At 47.1% G+C, this 24,781-nt stretch overlaps 1 protein-coding gene across 21 annotated transcripts in view; it reads left to right on the top strand.

The window, feature by feature from the left end:
* Pakap (paralemmin A kinase anchor protein) overlaps window positions 1–24,781 on the top strand; it is a 466,751-nt gene that overhangs the window by 422,962 nt on the left and 19,008 nt on the right. For 16 of the 21 annotated variants that reach the window (XM_063287310.1, XM_063287308.1, XM_063287309.1 and 13 more), the window contains one exon: window positions 12,382–14,827. In XM_063287310.1, coding sequence (XP_063143380.1) covers window positions 12,382–14,827 — 2,446 coding nt within the window. Of the gene's footprint in view, window positions 1–16; window positions 173–12,381; window positions 14,828–24,781 lie in introns of those variants that run through there. The other 5 variants (XM_006238185.5, XM_039109444.2, NM_001309260.1 and 2 more) reach the window with 3 other exon arrangements.

Raw genomic sequence — 24,781 nt, forward strand, 5'->3', positions numbered from 1 at the left:
CCTTTTAGGGAACAGAGGGAGGGCCCGCGGTGACATCACAGTCTCCAGTCCCGAGGCTCCTAAGGAATTTGTCCCGGCTGAGCCAGTGCGAACGCTGGAATCTGTCTGGAGAAAGAGGCGATTCTGACTGCGGACTCCGAGGTGCGCGCACTGGGCTTTTTCTCTGGGCAGGGTAAGACATCTGATGACCGATCTCTTGGTCCTTTGCTTTCTGTTTCTGATCTGAAAGGAGAAAGTTCTCTCGAGGCCAGAGTCTTTTCTGAGGAGGGAGTCAGGGTCTGGATTGTATTGCAGTGTGGTGGAGGCCTCTCCTGTTGCATGGTGGGCAGCTGAGCGCTCACTGCCTTGTCTCGTTTTTCCTACTGTGTATCTTGTCAAGCTCCCGGCTTTGGTGCTGAGAGGCAGAGGAAACACTGCATACACAGACCAAAGCTGCATGTGTGACAGAAAATGCTTTAAAGACACTTTCTGAGTCTATGCGAATTTGTGTGTCTCTTTTCCACTCCAGAAATCTGCCTCGGGACCCAGGGACTCCGGTGACTAGTTCTCTAGTTGTCTTGTATCGGTTCAAAGAACTCGCTGCTGAATTCTACAGTGGGCTAATGGTTTCCATGGTGTGGGGCTCACCACATTCAATAGGGGACTTGGGGCTTTGTTCCTGGAAATTTCGTGGCATGTCAGGATACCCTCTTTCAGGCGCATCTCTGTGTGCACAGAAAGCTAGACTTCCCCACTCCTGACACAGTTTTCTTTTCTCTGGACGCCGCTTCAACACAGTGGCTTGTGTGGGGTCCGTTGTCATGCTCAGCTTTTATTCCTGTCATCATGACCGGGAACTACCTAAAGGCAAGAGAGCTGCAGCGAAGTTGGAAAGAACTTAAACTAGGTTTGTTTGTGCCTGCTGAATTCATTACTTACAAAGTTCAGGCTGCAAGGGTCAGGAGTTCCTTATGTGGCCTTGATTTTGCTTTACTCCAGGATGTGGGGACTTCCTTCAAAGTAGCCTTAGTGAGAAGGCATGAGAGAGCCTTACAATCTGTCTCTCCTTCTTGGAGATGTGGAGCTAGCAGCCGCTCTCAGTTGTTCCTCTAGGGAACCTCCAAAAGTTTTCAGAGAGAAAGGACCCTTAGCCCAGCAAGGTGGTGCACGCCTGTCACCCTAACTTGTTAAGGCTGAGGCCAGAGGTCAGATAGCAGGTTGGAGGCTAGGCTGGGCTACAAAATGAGACCCTGTCTCAAAAGAAGAGAGGAGAGGAAGAGAAAGAAATGGCTTTTACAGCAATGGTCTCAACAAACACAACTTCTTTCCTTCCTTTCGTCCCTGCCCACTCCTCACCCCAGCTTGCGCGAGCTGTCTCCAGTTTCTCCCGCAGAAAGCCTGGGCTGTAAATGTGTTAATCAAACAGCACCTTAACATTTTCCAGATGTCAGATGTGCAGCTCATTGGACAAAGCGAGCCTGGTTTTCCAGCCTGGCTAGAAGTGGGAGGGTCGTTATTAACAGGAAAGGCTTGTGGTCCAGAGACTCCCTTACCCTAAAAGTTCTTCCTGTGAGTATGGGCCAAGACACAGGTGACTTTGTTCCCTGTTTGTGGGTTCTGGAAGTGTTTTTATCCAGTCTTAGAGCCCGCCTGAGGCACATATCCGAAGGGCTGTCTGGTGACCACTGCTCTGGCCAAGCCCACCAAATTCTCAGGGGGAAAAAGAACCTTTGGGCAGATTCCACGGGGCTGAAACTCCTAGCCACCAAAATGTTGGAGTTTCATTATAAGAACTGCACCCCACCCCACCCCAGGTCACAATAAGCAGTGTTGGTTTCCTAGCAAGATGTTCTAGGTAGCGACAGCTCAGGCATTGTTCGTATTAGCCCCTTTCAGGGGTCACAGCAATGACCCTAGCTTTCCTGGTCTATATTTAGCCTGCAGCTGCCTCTGAAAGGTTTGGGGTCTGTAGTCTGGCTGCCTGCCTTCCTTCAGCTGGGAGCTGGGAGAGCTGACCTCCATCAGGAGTGGCTTGTGTCTGTTTCCCACAGTCAACACAAGGCCCCAGTTCCACAGGCCGGAAGCCTCTCTGCTGGGAGGTGGAAGAGGAAAGGCCACTCAGGCTTGGAATGTGTCCCCTCTGCTGTACTTCCCTGAAGTAGAATTAACAAAGGAAGCCAGTATTTCTGTCCTGTGCCTTCCAGGGAGGGTAGACTGGGCTACCCAGTCCTAGCGTAAACTGTGCTCCGCCATCCCCAGCACACGGGGCCACAGGAGCTGCAAGGGACCTGCTCAGGACCTTCCACGGGCTCAGCTTTCTTTATGAACTCTCTGAGGCCAGCGTCATTCACACTGGGGAGGAGGTGCGAAGCTTCCTGATATCGCTTAGGATCTCTCCTTACAATGGCCTTAAGCCTCATGTTCTTATTATTCGAGCAGGGACTCCATCTCCCTGAAGCTACTAGATCCTTTTGAGGGGGAGTAGGCCATCCTACTTCAGAGTTCTGGGGACACTCCTTAGCCTCAGGCAAAGATATGTCAACTCAGGCTGGACTTCTGGAATGTCAGCGGTTTTATAGGACAGTACTTAACCTCTTCACCTGGCGTCCCCTTCAGACCCTACTGCTTCCTCTGTGGGCAGTCTCCCAAAGGTCTACCACCTGCAGCTCTGTCTGCTGCCTTTAGGACTGATGATTCAGCTGGTAAGGGGTCCTAGGCCACAGCAATAGCCCGGTTGTATCTCCCAAAACTTACATTTTGTTGCGGTGGGGGGGGCATCTGAGTTCAGAAAGTTAGAGTCCAGAAACGACCATCCTAGAGGTAGCCACACGTGGCCTAAAGAGCCAGCTCTTTGCTATGTAGCCACTGTGCCCTGCTTACTAAACATGTGACTTATGCAAGCCAGGGAGGGTAAGAAGGGGGACAGAGATATCCTTTGATTTCCCAGCTATGAGGAAGTTTTATTCTGTAACCATGCCTCTGATCCTAGGCCAGCAATGAGTGCATATTTTTGATGGAACTTAAAAATAACTGGACTAAAGGATCAGGTCACCCATTACCTGGGGAAAAGCATTTCTAATTTAACTATAGTAGCTGCAGCAGGAAGTAATCTGGGTTATTCAGAACTGAGAAGCCTGGCCGTGCAGCAGACACCTGGCGTTTGATCAATTTGGGTCACGCTGCATTTAGGCTAGGAGCCTGGGAGGTGATGGTGGGCCAGACTCTTACCCTAGAGGGGACACAGACACCTGTGGGCAGTAAGGAAATGGCGTCATTGTGAACAGAGCAGACACTTGAAGTGCTGGAACTTAAACAAGTACTCCTTAAAAAAAAGATGATGTGCACCTTTTCACTTTATGTGTATTAGTGTTTTGCGTGTACGTTTTTTGTGTGTAGCAGCCCTTCGAAGCCAGAAGAGGGTACTGGATCCCCTAAAACTGGAGTTGCAGATGGCTGTGAGCCACTACAGGGGAGCTGGAAACCCGACTAGGTCCTCTCTGCAAGAACAGTAAATGTTCGCAACTGCCGATCTGTCCCTCCAGCCCTTCTGTTTTTAGTATTTAACTTTTACTCATGTGTATGTGGAGAAGGTTTTGTGCATAGGAGTACAGATTCCTAGGAGCCCAGAAGTGGGTGTTGGCTTCTCTAGAGCTGGAGTTACAGGTGGTTATGAGCCTCTTGGTGTAGATGCAAGGAACTCAAGTTCTCTGAAAGAGCCATATACACTCTCACCAATGAACCATTTTTCCAGCTCCTCCTCCTCCGGAGAGGTTTATTTTGGCTCATGCTTTGAAAGGATCTTGTCTATCTTGATGGCAGGATTGACTTATATTTACAGCATCCTGAGTGTGAAGCCGCCCATCATTTCTGGGCCTATTAAGCAGAAAAAAGATGGCTCAGAGGTTAAGAGCACTTGTTGCTCTTGCAGAGGACCTGGGTTTGGTACCCAGTACCTACATGGGAGCTCGCAACCAACCTGAGTCCGTTTCTAGAGGATCAAGGCTCTCTTTTGAACTTTTCAGGCACTTCATGTACATGGTGCACATATACTGAAGACAAACACTCGTACACATAAATAAATAAATCTTCCTCTTCTTCCCCTGCTCTTCCTCCTCCTCCTCTTAAGAAGCAGAACATACAGAGAGATAAATGCGGATGCCCATCTGACTTTTGTGTCTCTAACAGAAGCACTAACTTTTCTTGTCCTTGTAGCGAAGCACATCTTTCCGGTGTGTGATGTGATGAGGAGGGAGACTTCCAGTTCTTCCTGGTATTGACGTGCTCGGCTGCAGGCCCAGGCAGAAGGAACATGCTGCTGTCACTGTCCAGCTGGTCAGGGGTCAGCCACCATTTTCTGTGGAGACTAGTCAGGCCGTTGACTGTACTGTGGGAGGGGTCGTGGTTATCTTATCGCTGGGAAGTTGTCAGCAGGACAGAGACTCTAGAGCCAGCCCGAAGTCCGAACGCCTAGACTGCAGTGTTACATCTCCATCTGGAGGGCCTAGCACACAGTGCTCCTGGAAGGAGCAGAAGCTAAACCTCGGGGAGTCTGCCTTCGCCCTAGTCTGGCTAAGGAAGGAAGTCACTGACTTAAGGCTAGAGAAAGAGTCTGATTTGACTGAAGGAGATTCAAGTCAGCAAGGACCAAGGGCAAAGCCGAAATAACTCTTTCAGGCTGTCCATTCTTCACGACCTTCCCCATGTTATTCTGGAAGCTTCCTGTCATATTTTGGGAGAAGACCTTCTGACACATTGCGATAAAATTAAGAACTGTGACATTTACTACTAGCCAGATACGATGTTGGGGAAAAGTCTCCCTTATTTCTCTAAATCTCATATAATTCCAAAGTCATAAAATACTAAAATCTGTCTTTCCAACCTAAAACAAAAAGGCCGTGGTCTTCTGTGTTTCAGCTGAGAGGTCACATGGGGATAACGGAGGCTTGCCAGGACCTAGAACTGATGCAAACTCAGTGGGATATGGCACTGAGCATGCTACGTAAGCACTGAGGGTGGGCAGGCTCCATCTCATACAAGGGGGACCTTGTACAGGTTTTCTGTGTACTAGGGATCAACTGGGTGCTTTCTGTGTCCCTTGCCCTGCCACTGAGCTACAACCCCAGCAAATCTAATGCATCTTCAGGACCTGACTTTAATAATAATAATAATAATAATAATAATAATAATAATAATAATAATAATAATGCTATTTTTGCTTTGAGACAGGGTCTCTATGTGGTCCTGAGTGTCCTAGAACTCACTATGTAAACCAAGCTAGCCTTAAACAAACTCACACAGGTCCACCTGTCTCTGCTCCCAAATGCTGGGTATTAATTTTGTTTTTAATTAATTATGTGTTCTTAAATACGCTTGTGTGTGGGTATGTGCTTGTGAGTGTGGGTGCCCGTGGTGGCAAGAAGACGGTATCAGGTCCTCTAGAGATTGTGAGCCTCCTCATCTGGGTGCTGGGGCCTGACCTAGGGTCCTCTGTAAGAACAGGAAGTGCCCCCAATTGCTGAACCATCTCTCCAGTACCTAGGATTTCTCTTTTAAGGGCATTTTGTAAAAATTTTCTGCTGGCTTTAGCAACAGTAACATTTCCCAATTGTGTTTAGCTTTGTACTAAAATAAACAGAAGGATCTGAGGTGGGAAAGGGTTGGGAGGAGAGAAGAAGTACTTTTGGTGGAACATTTCTGGATTGGTTGCCTTAACTGCTTTTGTTCTGAAAATAATGATCCAGTGCTATTCTCCTCTCAAGAAAGTCTCCCACAAGACAGAAGCCAATATTGGCCATTTGCACATTGGTGCAAATTTGCTTAAAAGTAAACTTTCTTTTTACATTTACATTAACCATTTTGCAATTTCATAATGCATTTTAAATGCCTTTTTTCTAAGCATTTACATAGGAGGGATTTTGTTGCCACATTAAACAGTCCACATCCTCTGAACCCAATGTTAGAAACCGAACTTTTAGTTCTCAGACCATGAAGAGTAGAAACCTTGAGAATCTGTAAATTGGAACCAAGCTGGGGCTCACCCTCCTCAGGCAAGGGTTGGGGGAATCTCCAGTCCAACGGTGGAGGCTCCACCTACCTCACCTAGTTATAACATTCATTATGCTTCTAGACAAGCCTCTGACTTCACTAAGGAAAGCCCATTTCTCCTTTTAATTACGCCAATTAGCCAAGCTTCGGGAGTCTGAAGGGGTTAAAGGAAAGCTGGAAGTGCGGGAGGAAGTCATGGGTGACCACTCCTTAAGTTTCCCATCCTCCTCTTCTTCCTCCTCAGTCAGGATGGCTGTCTGCCTCTGGAATGCAATTTAACTGTGTTTCAGGAGCACACAGCTGCATTAGAGTTTATTGCCTTTACCGGAGAATTCCAGAGTAAATTGCCGACATCCTCACCAGCTGCTGGCTATTCTGGGAAGCCAGTGGGAGGGTAGATATTATATACCCTGGTATTAAGACTCTACCTGGAGGGTTGTCTCAGGCAGGCTAAAGAACACCCACAAGCCCTTCGCACCCTACTTTTCCTTTGGCCCCAGAAAACACCACTTCGTGGTTTTTCACATCAATTCATTTCGTTAGAGAACAGTACTGAGAGGAGTTTCCAGGCAATGTCACGAATGCAGTTGATCTGAATCTGAATTTCGGTTCGCCTTATCTGACACCTGGAGAAAATTCTGGTTCTTCCCTAATCTTCAAAGGGAGCAGTAGGCCTTGACTGGCTTAAACAAGACATCATTTAATGTTGTCAAGCCCGGATTCCTGCAACCCAGATTCCTTAGCCCTTTCCCCTTTACCTGCTGCTGTTTCTGGTGGCTTGATTGTATCAGACCTGGGGTGTGAAGGTTAATTCCTCCTGCTGAGACCTAAGCCCAGAATTTGCTTTTGTTACAATTGTTGCCTAACTTTTCTGGTGCTGGGCTCTGAATGGTTAACACAGCTTTGGTTGTCTCTGTTAATTTCTCCCTGATCCTCCTCGGAAGCAGCTGTCCTCTGAAGGAGGAGAATTGAGCATCAGGAAGAAATCTGATAGCCAGACTAAGTGGTCCACCTCTTTAGTCCCAGCACTTGGGAGGCAGAAGCAGTTGGGTCTCTGAGTTCCAGGCCAGCCTGGCCTACAGAGTGAGTTCCAGGACAGTCAGTGTTACATATGTCTCAAAAAGAAAAAAAAAAATTCTTGAGTTTGTGCAAAGAACAAGGCTGGACTGTCTGAACTGTCTAACTCAGAGGAAGGGAAGTCCTCTACTGTTTATGCCTTCTCTAGTACACAGCTTAGCAGGGGGAAAAGTATTGGAAAGTGATCTCTTCAAGCTATACTGACAGCCCAAACTTAGACTTGTTTTTCTAGACAGAATCTCTCCATGTCTGTCCTGGAACTCACTCTGTAGACCAGGCTGCCCTCAGACTCCACAGAGATCCACCTGCCTCCCCAGTCCTGGAATAAAAGGCATAGATCTGGTATCCAAATTTTGATTTTTTTTAAAGCAATATGCTTTGTCGCTTGTGTAGGGGGTTGGGGGTGCATATTTAATGTCATAGTATGTGCCATGTCGAGGTCAGAGAATAGTCTGCCAGAGCTGTCTGTCACTCTTGTTTTCACCGTGCAGGATTGAAGTCAGGCCATCTGGCTTGGCTGCTGCTAAGTTATCTTTCCTGTCTAGTTAACTAGTATTCTTAAGTAGCTTTTGTTGTTTTGAGGTCTAACACAGGCTGTCTTCAAATTCTTGGCAATCCTCCTGCCTCAGTCTCTTGGATTCTGGGGCTATAGGAGTGAGCCACTGTGCCCAGTTATCATTTGGGTATATTTGTGTGTGTGTGTGTGTGTGTGTGTGTGTGTGTGTGCAAAGTGTGTGTGAAAATATATGTGCCAGAGGTCAAATCCCTGTGTCCTTTGTTTTATGAATAGCTCACTGGGATTTAGGGTTTTCAGGGGATCTCTCTGCCTCTGTACACACACACACACACCAGCACAGGGACTAGGAGCAGGAGCTCGCACACTGATTCTGGGAGTTAAACTCAGCTCTTCACGTGAACACTGTACTGACTGAGCCATTTCAAGTCCCTGACTATCTTTTTTTTTTTTTTTTGAACTGTCAGTCTAACAGAAGATCTACTATTTGTCATTTTTAACTCAAAGGCTATATTTTTTTTTTGACACGGCAAAAATATATTGTCAGATTTTTCAAAATTTTGTTCACATCCATTTGCCTTTACTTCATGGAGTATTCCTTTGTGAACTAGAAACGACTTTTTGAGTTCTTGAAAGAGCCGTCAATGTGTCAGCATGGCACATTTGATCTGTGAAGTGCTTAGGAGAAAAGGACGCGTTGATGTAGGAGCCCAAAACCCAGTTATTTGAAAGTTCTGGGGAAGATAGACAGGCAGGCAGGAGAGTCGAGGGCTTCGTTTGGCAAACTGAAATAAACGTGTGCTCCCCGGGGGTAGCATGGGAAATCCAGGATAGAGCTCGTCACCGGAGCTTAAGGCGGCTGTTCATTTCAGCAGACTTTGCAAAATATGTTTCTTGGCCATAATGAGTGCGTCAGTGAGTGAATGCCTCTTGATTTCTCTCTCTTTATATTACAGCGTCTTCTTCTCATTTACTCTGAGGTGTTTCAGTAGAGCAGTGATTTATTTTTTAACGTTGCATCCTCACGAGCTTCCTGTTACTTTCCATTTTTCCTTCCTTGAGTTAGAGAGAAGGGAGACTCTGCTTTTCCTCTAATCACTGACTAGATGAGGCTAGAATCAAGGCGTGACTCTCACCTTCTATCCCCTTCCCTGTTGCTCTGCCTCTCCTGGCCATTCCTCCTACAGAGTGAGCCAGCATCGGCCTGGGCTTACTTCATTTGAACGTCTGCCACTAAGTTTCTGTATTGAAAATTTCTGAAATTATTTTGTTTTAACTCCTGCCTCACAGTGCTGGAGATTGAACCTAGGGGTCCCCTGTGTGCCGTACAAGTGCTCATTCACAGAAAGCTTCTGTAACTCCTGATTGACATCTACCTTATGAAATACGGTTTTGCTTTAATGGCTTTAAACGCCCGTGAAGGGCCAAGGATGCAGCTAGGCCGTAGCGTTGTGTGGCATACGCAAAGCCCCCTCCAGCATAGATAAAGGAAGGTGGCAGGAAAAGCTGTGTGAACAGACTTCTCTACTTCATTCTGAAGAAAGAAGACCCATGAGCTCGCGCTTGGTGACTCAGTCTTCAGTCCTAGCGCTTGCAAGCAGAGGCAGGTAGATCTCGGAATTCAAGGCCAGCTTGGTCAAGCTAGAACTGGAGAGATGACTAGGTGGTTAACCGCGCTCACTGCTCTTACAGAGGACCCGGGCTGGATTCCCACTACCTATATAACACGAGGGTTTACAGACAACTTCTAACTCCAGTGTCACGGGGTCTGACACCATCTTCTGGCCTCCACACTCGAAGCATGCACATTCATGGTATATATATATATAAACTCACACGCAAACACGCTGGTAAATAGTTTTGTATTGTATCCCGTCCGGTCATGCCAGGTATAAACTTGAAACAGGAAAGCAAACCTAACCAAGTTCATAATTCACTTCTGGAATCCTCTGAGATACACTGGAGTCCTGTGGTGCAATTAGTCCTGGTTCATTTTGGTATTTGATACTTTTATTTATTCATAAGTTTTTTTGGGGGGAGTTTTGTTTTTTCCAGATTTTGTGTGTATGTGGACTAGGCTGGCCTTGAACTGAGAGGTCAGCCAGCCTCTGCCTCCTAAGTGCTGATTAAAGTCATGTACCACTGTGACCCTGTGTGTGTGTATATATCATATATCTTATATATGCATATATAATGGATATTATATATAATAAGTATAATTTAAAATTAATTTTGTAGATAATAAAATCTTGAAAGTAACAGATGGCTAGTCAGCTAGTAAGATACAGACTAATAAGATACAGACTGGGCAACTAGGACTATGTGATGAAATGAACACATTAAGACCCCATTCTCTTCCCTGGAGGAGGTGGCAGACACCTTGGAACCCAGTATTCAGGAGGCAAGTGAGGATCTCTTAGTTCAAAGCCAGCCTGGTCTACAGAACAAACTCTAGGACAACTAGGGCTACACAGAGAAGCCATGTCTCAAAAAAACCAAAAAGAAAAAAAAATCCCATTTTTTTTCTATTATCCACAGATTGTGATACCATGTAGAAAACATTTTAGAACCTGGAGGGGCTGTGCCGTTGGCCGCTAGCTCTTCAGGGCATCGAGTAGTTAGGTCATGGAGAACAGAACTGTGCAGTTTAGTGGCCTTGGTTATGACGACTGTAATGAATTATACCAGTCAATTATACCATGTCAGTGGGGACCGTGTAGCTTGTGAGCAACCAGTAAAGGGATCTACTGCTTACCAGTATATATTATGGAAAGAGTCCCTAACGCTTCTTATCTCTAGAATGCATTATGTCTGGCCAAGAATCATCTGTCTTTAGGAAGGTGAATAGTGCTGCAGAGAGACCTTTAGATACTTGATGCCTAGAATAGTCTCACCAGAAGCCTGTGATGATCTGTGGTGGCTGTGTCTTAACTACATAGTGTCTTCTATTTTAGTTTTTACTTTTTAAAAAGATATTTATTTTATGTATATGATTACACTGTCTTCAGACACACCAGAAGAGAGCATCAGGTCCTGTTACAGATGGTTGTGAGCCACCACGTGGTTGCTGGGAATTGAACTCAGGACCTCTGGAAGAGCAGTCAGTGCTCTTAGCCACTGAGCCACAGTTTTTACTCATTTTGCATTTGTATTTTGCATGTGTGTATGTGTGTGTACTTGCGCTGGCATGAACACATACACGCATGCATTTGTGCATATGCATGCCTCAGTGTGTATGTGGGGGTCAGAGGACAAGCCGTGAGAGTTACTCTCTTTCCACTATGTGGATGTCATGTATAACTCCGGTCCTTGGGCTTGATGGTGGGGTTTGTTTTGTTTTTTTTTTTTGTTGTTGTTGTTGTTTAGTTTTGGTTTTTTTTGTTTTGTTTTTTTTTACCCACAAAGCTATCCTATGAATTTTCAAATGAAGCTTGTATATATTCAACACCTAGTGAACAAGACAGAATCTGTAAATGCAAGAGGTTTAGTGGCCATGTTTCTTTTTTGTTGCTGTGACATAACACCCTGACCTAAAGCATCTTAGTAGAGGAAAGGGTTTACAATACTTACAATTCTAGATCATAGTCTACCACTGAGGGAAGTTAAGGCAGGAGCTCAAAGCTGAGTGACTTCCCCCAGCCAAGGAACTCACTCCACTGTCAAATCACAGCAGGAACCACAGAGGGTGCTGCCTGATGTCTGGCTTAGGGCCGGGTTTATACTCAACCAGCTTCCATAGATAGTTCAGGCCCATCTGCCTAGGACTAGGACTCTCCATAGTGTGATGGGCCTCCCGCATCAGCCAACCAACAAAATAGTCCCCCATAGACATTCCCAGAGCCCTTTATTGTGGTTCTCCTCTCGGAGGACTCTAGGCTTTGTCAAGTTGATCATTAAAGCTAACCAGGCGAGTCGGGCGCACATCACCACACAGAATGGATGTTTAAAGGATTATTAGAAAGGAGATCTCTAGTCATGAGTATACGTCGCTGTTCTTTCTGTTTCCTCTCTGTAACTGAGTGAATTTCTTGGTTGGCGTCTGTCTTAGTTAGGTTTTACTTCTGTGAAAAGACCCCATGACCAAGGCAACTCTTCTAAGGACAACATTTAATTGGGGCTGGCTTACAGGTTCAGAGGTTCAGTTCAGTATTATCAAGGTGGGAGCATGGCAGCATCCAGGCAGGCATGGTGCAGGAGGAGCTGAGAGTTCTCCCTCCTCATCTGAAGGCTGCTGGTGGAAGACTGACTTCCAGGCAGCTAGGATGTCTGTCTTAAAGCTCATGCTCATAGTTGTTGTTGTAAAATTATAAAAAATTAAAAGGCTGTATGTTTTATCCCCGACTAGATCCGGCACTGCAGTGCCCCAAGCTTCCATATTGTCGCACCACTCTACCTTCTCTCCTCTCTCCTCCCTTCCCTTAAACTTTTCTCCCACCCATCCTTCCTTCTTGTCCAATGACAGGCCTCTTTCTATTCTGTCCTGGCCCTCACCTGTATTTTACAAATTAAATGGGGAGGAGGTTCTGGTGAAGTCACCTGAGTCCTGAGCATGTGACTAGGCAGCTAGTCCTGTCCGTAGGGCAGCAGAATTAGCATCAAAATACAGATAACTCCAGGGCCAACCTCAACACACAGTGACACTCCTACTCCAACAAGGCCACACCTCCAAATAGTGCCACTCCCTGGGCCAAGCGTATTCAAACCATGACAGCGTCTATATCCAGAATGTGCATTTAACCCTTATTTGTGTTTTCTCCTTATTCTAGAAAAGCCCCCAGCTTTCTGACGATGCTAACCAGCTGAGAAACAAGCAAGACAACTGTGGTGACAGTCGCCTGGAGCCTGCCGCCAGCTCTCTCTCCCCAGATCACAAAAACATGGAAATTGGGGTGTCCGTGGCAGAATGTAAAAGTGTACCTGGAATCACCTCTACCCCCCATTCCAAGGACCACTCCTCCCCTTTCTATTCTCCCTCACACAATGGCCTCCTCACTGATCACCACGAGTCTTTAGATAATGATGTCGCCAGAGAGATCCAATACCTAGATGAGGTGCTGGAGGCCAACTGCTGCGATTCCTCCGTGGATGGAACTTACAACGGGATCTCTTCCCCAGAGCCTGGTGCAGCCATACTGGTAAGCAGCCTTGGCTCACCTGCCCACTCAGCCACCAAGGTAGAACCCATTGAGAAAGCATCTGGTAGGCAGCTGCCTCCTCACATCGAACTCAGTAGAAGCCCTTCTGACAGCATGGCTGAAGGAGAAAGAGCCAATGGACACTCCACTGACCAGCCTCAAGACATGCTGGGGAATAGCCTGCAGGCTCCTGCCAGCCCCAGTTCCTCTACCAGCTCCCACTGCTCCTCCCGAGATGGAGAGTTCACACTCACCACACTGAAGAAGGAGGCCAAGTTTGAGCTGCGTGCCTTCCACGAGGACAAGAAGCCCTCCAAGCTCTTTGAGGAGGACGAGCACGAGAAGGAGCAGTTCTGCATCCGGAAAGTGAGGCCCTCTGAGGAGATGATAGAGCTGGAGAAGGAGCGGAGGGAACTCATTCGGAGTCAGGCTGTGAAGAAGAATCCTGGCATCGCGGCCAAGTGGTGGAATCCTCCCCAGGAAAAAACTATTGAGGAACAGCTGGATGAGGAACATCTGGAGTCACACAGAAAGTACAAGGAGCGCAAAGAGAAAAGGGCACAGCAGGAACAGCTACAGTTACAGCAACAGCAGCAGCAGCAGCTACAACAGTTGCAACAGTTGCAGCAGCAGCAACAGCAGCAGCTGTCCACCTCTCAGCTCTGCACAGCCCCAGCTGCTCATGAACACCTAGATAGCATTGAACACACAAAGGAGGATGTCGTCACTGAGCAGATTGATTTCTCAGCTGCACGCAAGCAGTTCCAGCAGATGGAGAATTCCAGGCAAACACTGGCCAAGGGCCAGAGCACACCTAGGCTGTTCTCCATCAAGCCTTTCTACAAACCTCTTGGATCCATCAACTCGGACAAGCCACCGACCATCTTGCGACCAGCTACTATCGGGGGAACTGTGGAAGACAGCAGCACACAGGCAGCCAAAGAGCAGAAAGCTCTCTGTGTATCTGAGAGCCAGTCTGCAGGAGCAGGAACAGGTAATGCTGCCACTCAGGGAAAGGAAGGGCCATACAGTGAGCCTTCCAAACGCGGGCCCTTATCCAAACTGTGGGCAGAGGATGGAGAGTTCACAAGTGCCCGGGCCGTCCTTACTGTAGTCAAAGATGAAGATCATGGGATTTTGGACCAGTTTTCAAGATCGGTCAATGTATCTTTGACCCAGGAGGAGCTGGACTCAGGTTTGGATGAGTTGTCAGTAAGGTCCCAGGACACCACTGTCCTGGAGACTTTGTCCAATGACTTCAGCATGGACAACATAAGTGACAGTGGAGCTTCTAATGAGACACCCAATGCCCTTCAGGAAAACTCTCTGGCTGATTTCTCCCTGCCTCAGACTCCCCAAACAGACAACCCCTCAGAGGGCCGAGAAGGCGTCTCCAAGTCCTTCAGTGACCATGGTTTCTATTCTCCTTCCTCCACACTGGGAGATTCCCCATCCGTTGATGACCCCTTGGAATATCAGGCTGGGCTCCTGGTGCAGAATGCCATTCAACAAGCCATAGCCGAGCAGGTGGATAAGGCTGAGGTGCACACCAGCAAAGAGGGATCAGAACAGCAGGAACCTGGAGCAATGGTAGAGGAAGCTGGAAGCCAGGCTCCTGGCTCTGAGAAGCCCCAGGGCATGTTTGCACCACCTCAGGTGTCCTCTCCCGTTCAAGAGAAAAGGGATGTATTACCAAAGATCCTCCCCGGGGAGGACAAGACACTCAGGGAAAAGGGACCCTCCCAGCCACCCACAGCTGTGCAGCCCAGCGGTCCAGTCAACATGAAAGAGACCAGGCCTGAAGGAGGGTACTTCAGCAAATACTCAGAGGCAGCCGAGCTGAGAAGCACAGCCTCCCTTCTGGCTACTCAAGAGTCTGATGTCATGGTTGGGCCCTTCAAACTGAGGTCAAGGAAGCAGCGGACTTTGTCCATGATTGAAGAAGAGATCCGGGCAGCCCAGGAAAGGGAAGAGGAGCTAAAGCGGCAAAGACAAGTGAGGCAAAGCACCCCAAGCCCCAGGGCTCAGAACGCCCCATCGCTGCCTTCCAGAACCACCTGCTACAAAACTGCTCCAGGTAGGTAATAGCTGCAGCCTGCACCCAGGTGTCTCAGAAAGTGGCTCACTCCTGTGCTCACGGTTCCTGTGGAGACTCCACTATGCCTTCTGCAGGAGGATTTCCACAATGGAGGTGTTAGGGTGTCCCCTGGAAGGACACCAAGTCTGGGTCGCGGTTGATATTTCTCAGTGGTTATAATGGCTCCTTGCCTCCCAGTCTGCCTTGTCTTGATTTATTTATTGTACAGGCTCCCACCCTTTATCCCTTGGAGGGATGCATCTTGGCCAAGTGAGGCATGGACCTTGGCAGAGTGGGGCTGTTGTGCTATCTGTGTCTTCAAATCAGTGACTGGACCTTCAAAAGCTATAGTTAAATTAAACCCATTTAATTTGGGGGATGTATCCCAGTAACCCCTTTTGGGATGCTGGCTTTCTTCCCAGCAGTGATGGTCTTAACGCAGGGCTGCGGTCTGCAGGTATTCTGTCCGTTTTCCTTTGGGTTGGGTTTGACTTCCTTTATGTGATCATAAACCAGTTACACTCATCTAAAGATAGACCATCTTTATGGTAGTGATCCCGTGTGATACTACCCAGTGATCTCGAGACCGGCTTGGTTTCTAAGTCTACTCTGTGATGTTTACACCACGAGATTGCCTCACAATGTCTTCCTCAGTCATTATCTCAGAATGTTTCCCCAACCTCAGCCTATACATGTCTATGTTCTGGAGTTAGGGTGTAGGACATTTTCATCCATTCTTGTCCATTTCAAAAAGCGAAGCTACTACAAGGGCCATATTGAATCTCCTTCTATTGTCTGGGCAGCCCCTTTCTTAAATCATCGGTGTAGATGGCAATGCTATGGGTGCCACTGTGGCTAACAGTGTGACTATAAGCTTCTGTTTCCCTTGTGGATATGATAGCACCTGGGGCTCTGTTCATCTTGTCTTGGAGACGAGCTCCTCTGGCTGTGCTCAGAACTTGTCCATGCATTGTTATGGTTCAGGCTGAGATAAATGGCGGGCGTTAGAAGAAAGCATCGGAAAACATTTGATATCATCCTGAAACCCAAGGGTGGGATTACGTGTTTTACAGTGGACTTGTGGGGAAACTGATCCTTCATCAAATACTGCTGGAGTTTTGTGACACACCCCTCACGTTGGGTCTTTGGGATGCTTTCCTGTGGCTACATCTCACCTTTGCTAGGGGAAGCACCGCCAAATGGATGCTGCGTCCTCACAGTGTCTAAGCGAGTAGCATATGGTATTAGCTCATTCTGGGATGGACAGATCTTAGTTTTAACCATTCAGTATTCCTTTCGATCACTTAATTAAGGAGTGTTTGTAAGGCTTCTCACAGAGAAGCTACATTTCATTTTGGAACTAATACATATTTCTTGAGACACACCTGACTATGGACTCTTTATCCCACTCCTTATCAGATTTGAAGTCTAGGATTTCTTTACATCAATATGGGCTCATGGATTCCCGTTACATTCAATAATTAGTTATTATTTATCTTGTTATTTTAATCCTCAGTTTGTTTAGTCATAGTATGGAAATCCCTTCCTGCTCCCTTCTGTGTCTTTTTGAGAAGCAGTTCTTTGAGCACTTCCTTATGCTTTGCTATTGCATGGTGTTCCATTTGATCAATCTTGGCTTCAAAGGGCAAAGAGCGATTATTCTCTTATTGAGGAATGGGATGTATACGTCAAGACTGGCACATGCGTTAATGTTGGATTGTCCACTAAGGAAGGCTCAGTGATCAGAATTGGAGATTAAATATGTATGTCTACCTTATATATAATCTTTTGTCTGTCTGTATATCTATATTTATATCTATCTATCTATCTATCTATCTATCTATCTATCTATCATCTACCTATCTATCTATCTATCTACAAAATCATGGGTTCATGCAGAGATCTTTTCCAAATGTTAGTGGTATGGAGGTAGGGAAAGGAGACTGAGTGTGTGTGTGTCATGGTGTGGATTTGGAGGTCAGTGGACACCTTTTAGGAATCAGTTCTCACCTTCCACCTTGTTGAGCAAGCTCTTGTCTCTGCACCTGTGCTGTGTAGCCCAGGCTAGCCAATCTACAGATTTCACTGTAATTTTCCCATCTCTGCCACCAGTATCTCTCACTGTAGGGTGCTGGGAACGCAAATGTACTCCCATCATCTAGCTTCTCACTGAGATTCTTGGGACCCAAACTCAGACTGTCGGGGGTGCATGGTAAGCAATTTTTATTCAGTCACCGATCTTTTAATCCTGATTTAATAGAGTTATTTACCTTTGTCATAAAATTTTCTTCCCTGGGGAGACAATTTCTACCCCCATCTCTATAAGTTCCCAAGGTCAAACTAAAGTACATTTCTTCCAAAGGTCATCCTAGGAGACCAAAGAGCTCACTAAACTTACTTACAGCGCCCTGGCAAAGGGTTGCTTACAGGAGCGTGTTGACCTCAAAGTTCTAAGTCTTTGCCTAGCTTGGATGATGGTTTCCCCATAGCTACATCAATGTAGCTCCCCATTAGGTTAACCTTGCCTAGTCTATGTGTTCTAAAGACACCTGAGGCTGTGTGCAGAATTGCATAGGATATGGCTGGGAGGGGCAAGAGAGTATTGGGACTCTCAGGTAAGGGTCCAGTGACCCTCCCCTATCTGCTCTTCTTTGAGTGAGCAGTCAACATGCTGGCGACGGTTTTAGGCAAGCAGGTGCAGCTTGTCTGATGCTGATGGCGGCTGTTTTGCTCAGAGGCCAGTGTTCTATGAAACACTTCCTCCCTTTTCATGTTTGCAGCTTACCTCTTGATAGCCTCAGTATGGTGTTTGCTTGATCCCTTTAGCCACACCATTTAACCAAACTCCTATTTTCTCCATTAAATTATGAACCAGTATTAATTTCTAGGTGGTCACTGCCCCTTCCTTCATTCTGTTTACCTCTCCAGGCCACAATGTCCTATACCTCTGTCACTGCTGTCCCTTGTCCCCCTTGCTCTGACTCCACAGTTCTCCATGGGTCACTGTTTTCTCCTCCAAGCCCTCTGCAGGCATCACGGTTTCTAGCCCCAGCTAATGACTCTTGGACTGGACTGTTCAGGAAGGAAAGGGAAGGGCTGTGGAGGAGGAAGAGCGCAGAGACTTCCTCGATGGGTTTTTAATGCCTTCAGGTCACAGGCCAGAGCCAGCTAAGTGCTTCGGGCAAGAAAACTGTCAGGGAAAGTTTTCCCCAGTGGTTAGCCACAAGAGCTTGGCTTTTCCCAACAGGTCTTACTTGTCAAGTTCACTTGAAATTGTTTTGGGCTGGAGCTGGCTTGGCACGGAGATGAGGATTAAGCATCCTGCCTTGGAGAAAAGTTTTTGCACCATGTGATTGCAGCCCCAGCTTGGGAGCTCCTGCACAGGCAAGTGATGGTGATATCTGGAAGTTGGAAGCCTCACTGATGGAGAAACATTCTGTGAACAGTATGGCTCCTGCTCGCACGGAAGCCATGGTCCCCTCACGGCTGCAACACAGCTTCGCCCACACCAATTGCATTACTTCAGTATGGAACCTTCTGAAAGGCCATATAGTGGATGGACAAACTGGACCATTTGGTTCACTGTGACGAAATACGTGGGGCTGGGTAGTTTATAAAGAATAGAAATGTATTTCTCACAGCTTTAGAGATTGGGATGTCCAAGATTAAGGTCCTAGCAAGGAGACCCATATTTTTGATTATAGGGGAACCCTCTCTTGATGTCCTCGTGTGGTGGGAAGGAAGAAGACAACCAAGTAGATCCCTGTGACCTCTCATAGTGACATTAATCCCATCCATTTTGACTCAGACCCCATGGTCTGATCACTTCCCCAAAGCTCCCCGCCTAATAGCATCGATGGTTACTACATTTCAATGTACCTGAGAGGTTCCCGAACACCAGACCATAGCAGGGGTATTTTGGATTCTCCACTCAGGCTCTTAATGGAATCCCTCACCGTATTGTCCCAACTTTACTTCTACCACATAAGCAATTGTTAGGTGTAAGGACGTGCTGCTACCTAGTCTTGTTCCCCCAGCGGATGTGCCTGTCAGGCTTTCCTACCAGGAGTGGGTTTACTGTACAAGAAACCAGAGGTTCAGGGTTGGCCCACTGACCTGCAGTTACCCCGTCCCTGCTTCCTCTCTGTGGATGCGGGTCTCCCTCCCTGTGTCTTATTCACACTGAGTTCATTTTAGCCCCTTTAAGAAGACGTAACTGCCAGGCATGGTGCTCCCTCTAATCCCAGCACTCAGGAGGCAGAGGCAGGCAGATTCAGTTCGAGGTCAGCCTGGTTCACATAGTGAGTTTCAGGGCAGCCAGGGCTATGCTGTGTGTAGAGAGACATTGTCTCGAAAAACCAAACTCAACCAAATCACCACCACCACCACCCCCAAAGAAGAAGAAAGAAAGAAAAAAAATAGATAATAATTCATCTAGTCTCTGCTCTATGCTGGTTTTCTTGTTACATAGAACACAGTCATAGTACGATACGAACAGACCGCATTCCTTCATGTTTCTATTCAGAATATGCAGATAAGACACCACAGCTTCCTAGGATTTCAGCACGGAGAGGGGAACCAAAAGTAAAGGGAATAAAAATGTCGTGTTTCTCTCTTTCCGAGCCTGGAAACCTCTGGAGTGAGTATTGCTTGGCCAGCCGGCCTCTTAGTTTGTGATCCCAGAGGAACCTGACACATTACTCTGGCAATTTGTGGGTTAGAACTTCTGGCTCCAACATGGGTCTCATGAATGAAATATTGCTAGGGTTTCCTCTGCACAACTTCATGTTTCCTGCCAGAAATGACTCAGTAGGTTTTGTGTGATTCAGATCAGATTAATGGTATTAGGTGATGAAAGACAGTGTCTTAACTCCTTATCGAGTGGAAGTCATGCTGGCCACAGGCTGAATCAAAACAATAAGCAGACAAAAGCCACTGACAGCGAGTGTGCTAGAGAAGAAATGGGGAGGCACAAGTTCTTCCCACTGTTACCTAAAACCTCCATTCCCGACATATTGAAAAGCTACTTGGAAGATGTTTCCCACTCCCACCCTTTATAAGAGAGCGGTGAAGGCCCATAATTCCATCTGCCTGGGAGGCTGAGGTAGGGGGTGCTCAAAGCCTGTCTAGGCTAGAGTGAGCTGGGGCCCACTTTAGGCAACTTAACAAGATTCTTCTCAAAATAAAATAAGGAGGGAAAGAGAGGGCTGGGATAGTTCACTGGTAGAGCACTTGCCTAAGGCTGTAGGTTCAATCCCTAGTGTTCAAAAAGGAAAGAAAGAAATGGGAAAAGGAAGCGGCTCGACAGATTTATGAGCCTGATTTGAGGGGAAACACATACAGGAGGGTAAAATACCCTTGAGAGAATGGGGCGGGGTTACCCAAACATCTTTTTAAACTCAAGTGATAATTCAGAGCTTAGTGAAGAGCTTCTCAGTCCTGGCATATCGTGGACACCAACAGACACTTCTCAATGTATTTATCTATGGTTAGGAACCCGGGTTTCACTTCCAGGTGAGGTCCAGCTGGCTGGGTGAAGCAGTGTAAGCCTTCTGTGGAAGGTCCCACAGGTGGTCGGTGAAGCAGCCTACGCCTTCTGTGGAATGTCCCACAGGTGGTTGGTGTCTGCTGCTGTTTCCTGAACATGCTTTGCTGATGTAAATCTAAGCACGATACATGCAACTTAACAAGACCTTAAAGCTGTATCCAATACTAGTTACTTCGTAGGTTCCTGCTTGTCACTTACTCCTCCCAAAAGCCCCTCAAGATAGTGGTCAAAATGATAGGAACACATGAGGCTATATGTACGGATGCCTGCACATGAACATGCAACTGCATGTGTGCGTACACGCACACAAAGTCTTACTCTATAGTTCAGGAAGCTCTGGATCTACCTATCATCCATCTATCTGTCTGTCTGTCTGTCTATCTATCTACCTCTCTGTCTGTCTATCTGTCTGTCTGTCTATCATCTATCTATCTATCTGTCTATCTGTCTATCTGTCATCTATCTGTCTGTCTTGTCTGTCTATCTGTCATCCATCTGTCTGTTTTGTCTGTCTGTCTATCTATCATCTATCTATCTATCTATCTATCTATCTATCTATCTATCTATCTATCTGTCTGTCTATGTATGTATCTATGTATCTATATCATCCATCTATCTATCTTTTAGCTATCTCTCTCCACCCCTCCATTTATCCATCCATCTACCTACGTATCTATGTAGGTTTTGCAAAGGGAAACTATCATGCTCAAACCTGCCATTCTCTCTCCTGAGCATTAGACTGACACCATTTCAGAAAAAGCATATCAATGGTGTGTGTGTGTGTGTGTGTGTGTGTGTGTGTGTGTGTGTGTGTGTCTGCAGAAGTGAAGCAGTTACCCTGGTAACCTGCATGGCTCCTGGATGTTTTAGTGCCTCGGTTACAAATAAGCTAAATTGCTGGTACTTGACAAATATTTAGCCCAAGGGGCCAAGTTAGCTCTTTCAGCTGGTTGTTCTCTCTCTGCCAGTTGGTTTTCCAGGAAGAAGCTTAGACATCCATTCCAGAGCTGAGTTCATTCCCCCAAATCTACAAAAGAACTAGATTAACCTGAATATGAGCAGGGATTAGTGGTCAGAGTGCAATATCTTTGGTGTCATGAGATCAAAGTCAATGACGCTTGGTCACTGATCATCTTGGAGCATCACGATAGCCTTCTGTATTCCCTGATCCCTTCCACTTTCTTGTATTTCATTGATCTGAACCTGGCAAATATCTTCTTTTCTAAAGGACCCACTATTTCAGTAGGAATCGATAAGAAAAGCCTGCACGAATGCATTGTTCTTTTTGGATGGCACTCTCAAAAGGTTTTGCAAAGGGAAACTATGATGCTCAAAGTCTAAACCTCAACTCCTGAGGATTAGACTCCAGGCTCTCACCTGTGCCAAGCCTGCGTGTGGTCACGACTTTGAGATAACATCGTTTTAGGAAAAGCAGACCAGCTCACTTCAGTTCAACTCCCTCCTGTGGAAGCCAGGTCTACCACATTCAGATCATGTTGGCTCTTCTGCCTGTTGACCCATGTGTATCTGTGTTGCCTCCTGGTTGCACTCACACTTGTGGGAGGTACCACGTGAAGTCCTGGTTGCTAACATACATAGCTACATCATGCTCTGGAAATAACTCTCCCCAGGATTCAGACTCAGCCACGTACAAGGAAAGTCTACAGTCTTAATCTTAACAAATCGGAAGTGAATCAAAAGGCCTAATTCTTGCGAGATCCCTGTTGAGAAATGTGAGCTTAATCAGGGCCAGCTTGGGAGCAGGATGTCCCGACCCGTGACTGCTGGAGCCTGGACAGGATATGACTTCAACTCTTACTAGTCTTGTGTACTTCCCAAGGAGATTGGCATTTCGGATGCATTTGATCTTTGTGAATAAACTTCCACTGAGGGCTTGGAAGGACTGGTTGAGGGAGGGAGACCAGAGGAGGGAGCAGGCAATGTGCTAGTCGGACTATGAGAGCCCCAGAGAATCTGTCTGTAGTTTATATAGTGCTCCTTTGCTTCTTATAGCCTTGAAGATAAACACGGATGTCTCCTAAAACTTGTTCGCCTCTCACATCAGGCCTTTTTAACAGTACCAACCTCGTTCTTATCTCCCGTTATCCAAACATAAATTCATGTATAAGGGAGCCAGCCAAGGAAGATGGGTGCTCAAGAGAGTCAGTAACTTCTCCGGAACCACATTCAAAGGTCAGCTCCTTGCTAGCTGTTTTTCTATAAGCCTGTTTTCTCACCACTAAAAATGGGAATAATACAGTAATAACAAAAACCTTGGTCCTTTTGAGAGTCTCAGGTAGCCCAGGCTAGCCCTGAACTCCTGGTTCTCCTGTTTTCACCTCTCAGGTGCTAGAATTACAGAGGCGTTCGTTCCATCACAGTCAGCTTGGGAATAATTATGTTAAGTAAAATTAAGCCCACGCAGAGATAAGAGGGTCAGCTGCTCTCTCACTTTAGCCTTCCGTCTGGTCCATGAGATCCCCGCCCTAGTGGTCATCACACACTCAGGAAGCTAAGAATGTTAACCGGATCGGATCGTGAGAGGCTCGGAGGTGAGAAGGGCAGTAGAATTTCCCTTTGAGCTAGCCAGTGCTGTCTCCCATGAAGAGGGCAAACTCAACCAAGAAGTCTGAATCTGTGTTTCTATCTCTGTGCCAGAAATAGTTAAAGCGTTTCGGGTCCATGCGTGGTTACACTTTGGGATTCCCCTTGGGCAGGCTGCGCTTACAGGAGGCAGAGAAAAGCATCTTCCATTCCTGCCACTCGCAGAATGCAGCGAAGGCCGTGTGTGCTCGAACGGAGCCCCGTCGTCCCTGACAACCCGACTCTTCCTTCTGTGGGATCAGCCTTAGCTCCTGAAAAGCCCAGGATGCAGGCTCCAGACGTTTAGACGATTTTCTCCTGGCCTGGAAACCAAACGTTTGAATCTTTGTCTGTGGAGTCATAACTCAAAAGATCCTTTGTTTCTAACATTTCTCAAGAGAAAAAAAAAAAAAAAAAGCCATCACCCACTTGAATTTAAAAAAAAAACCAAACCAAACTGAACAAAAACACCCACCAGATGACGTGCCTCGGCCTGCGGCCTGCGGCCTGCCCCTCAGTCAATGGCCTCTCTTCTTCGCACTGCTTGGGGGTGAGTCGTCAAGCATCTAAAGCCACTCTAGTCCCCAGAGAGCAGAGCCCAGAGCTGCAGCTTCCACTTCCCTTTTTGGGGGTGAATGAGAGCGACCTGCTCCGCAGCAGCAGCCCCACCCCCAGTACTCGGGCTCACACAGCCCCTGCTGTGACCCCCACACCAGAGCCCGCCTTCCTTCCTTCCTCTCTTCCCCTGAAAGCTCCCAGATGGGAGGAGATGATGAGACCCTTTAGGTTATAAACACAGGCAGGAAGAAGAACCACCCTTGAAGGTGGAATAAGTCTGAGGACCTGTCAGACGTGGTTGCTTCAGAGTAACTTGGGGCCTTGGGGCCGGGGTGGTGAGGGTGCTGACGCTGGGACGACCCTGTGAGCCTCACTGGAAGGAGGTGAAAACCTAGGAAGGAGGAGCTCTGTTTCTCTGCAGAAGATGCTTAGTTTAAGATGTGATTATTAGAGAGCCAGGAGTTCAAGACAAGCCTGGGCTACATGAGACTCCCAAAACAAACAAACAAACACATTTTGTTTATTTTCTATTTTAAAATTCATTTGTGCTGAAACAGATGAACCTAGGGAGGCTGAGGCAGGAGGAGCACCAGGAATGGTTGAAAAATGAGGACATGACTGCTCCAAGATATGGTGGGGGAGAGGGGTTTTTACTGTAGATCTAAGGGAGAACAGTCAGGGGCAAGAGTTAAGACTGAACTGGGCTGTGGTGTGTGTGTGTGTGTGTGTGTGTGTGTGTGTGTGTGTGTGTGTATGTGTATACAGGGGGTGCAGTGAGAGGAAAAGAAGAGAAGACAAGCAGACCAAGAGATGTCCAGGAGCTGAGCTAGCCAGGAGCCAGGTGAGCAAGAGACAGCACATCCAAAGGCTGAGTTATATAGGGAAGGGCAGGGAAACCCAGCACCCGGGAGGGAGAGGTTTAGGGTAGAAGTGCTCTGTGTTGCTTTGGGACCTAACAAAGGCAACATCCTCAGAGGTTTTAAGGATCAGGGCTTAGCGATCCTTGGGAAGTACTGTTGCTGACTCATTTGACCTCTGTGTCTTTCCCTTTTGCCTTCTTCCTCTTCCCTGTGGAAGAGGTGCTCGAGTCTAAGCTGTCTGGAGATGGAGCCTAGGGCTGTGCACTTGCCAGCAAGAGCTCTGCCATTGAGCTACATACTCAGCCCGCCCTTCCTGCCTGCCTGCCTGCCTGCCTGCCTGCCTGCCTGCCTGCCTGCCTGCTTCCCTCCCTCCCTCCTCCTCCTCCCCCACCTTCTTTTAGATAA

This window comes from Rattus norvegicus, chromosome 5 (genome assembly GCF_036323735.1).
Source record: "Rattus norvegicus strain BN/NHsdMcwi chromosome 5, GRCr8, whole genome shotgun sequence".
Classification (NCBI taxonomy): Eukaryota; Metazoa; Chordata; class Mammalia; order Rodentia; family Muridae; genus Rattus; species Rattus norvegicus.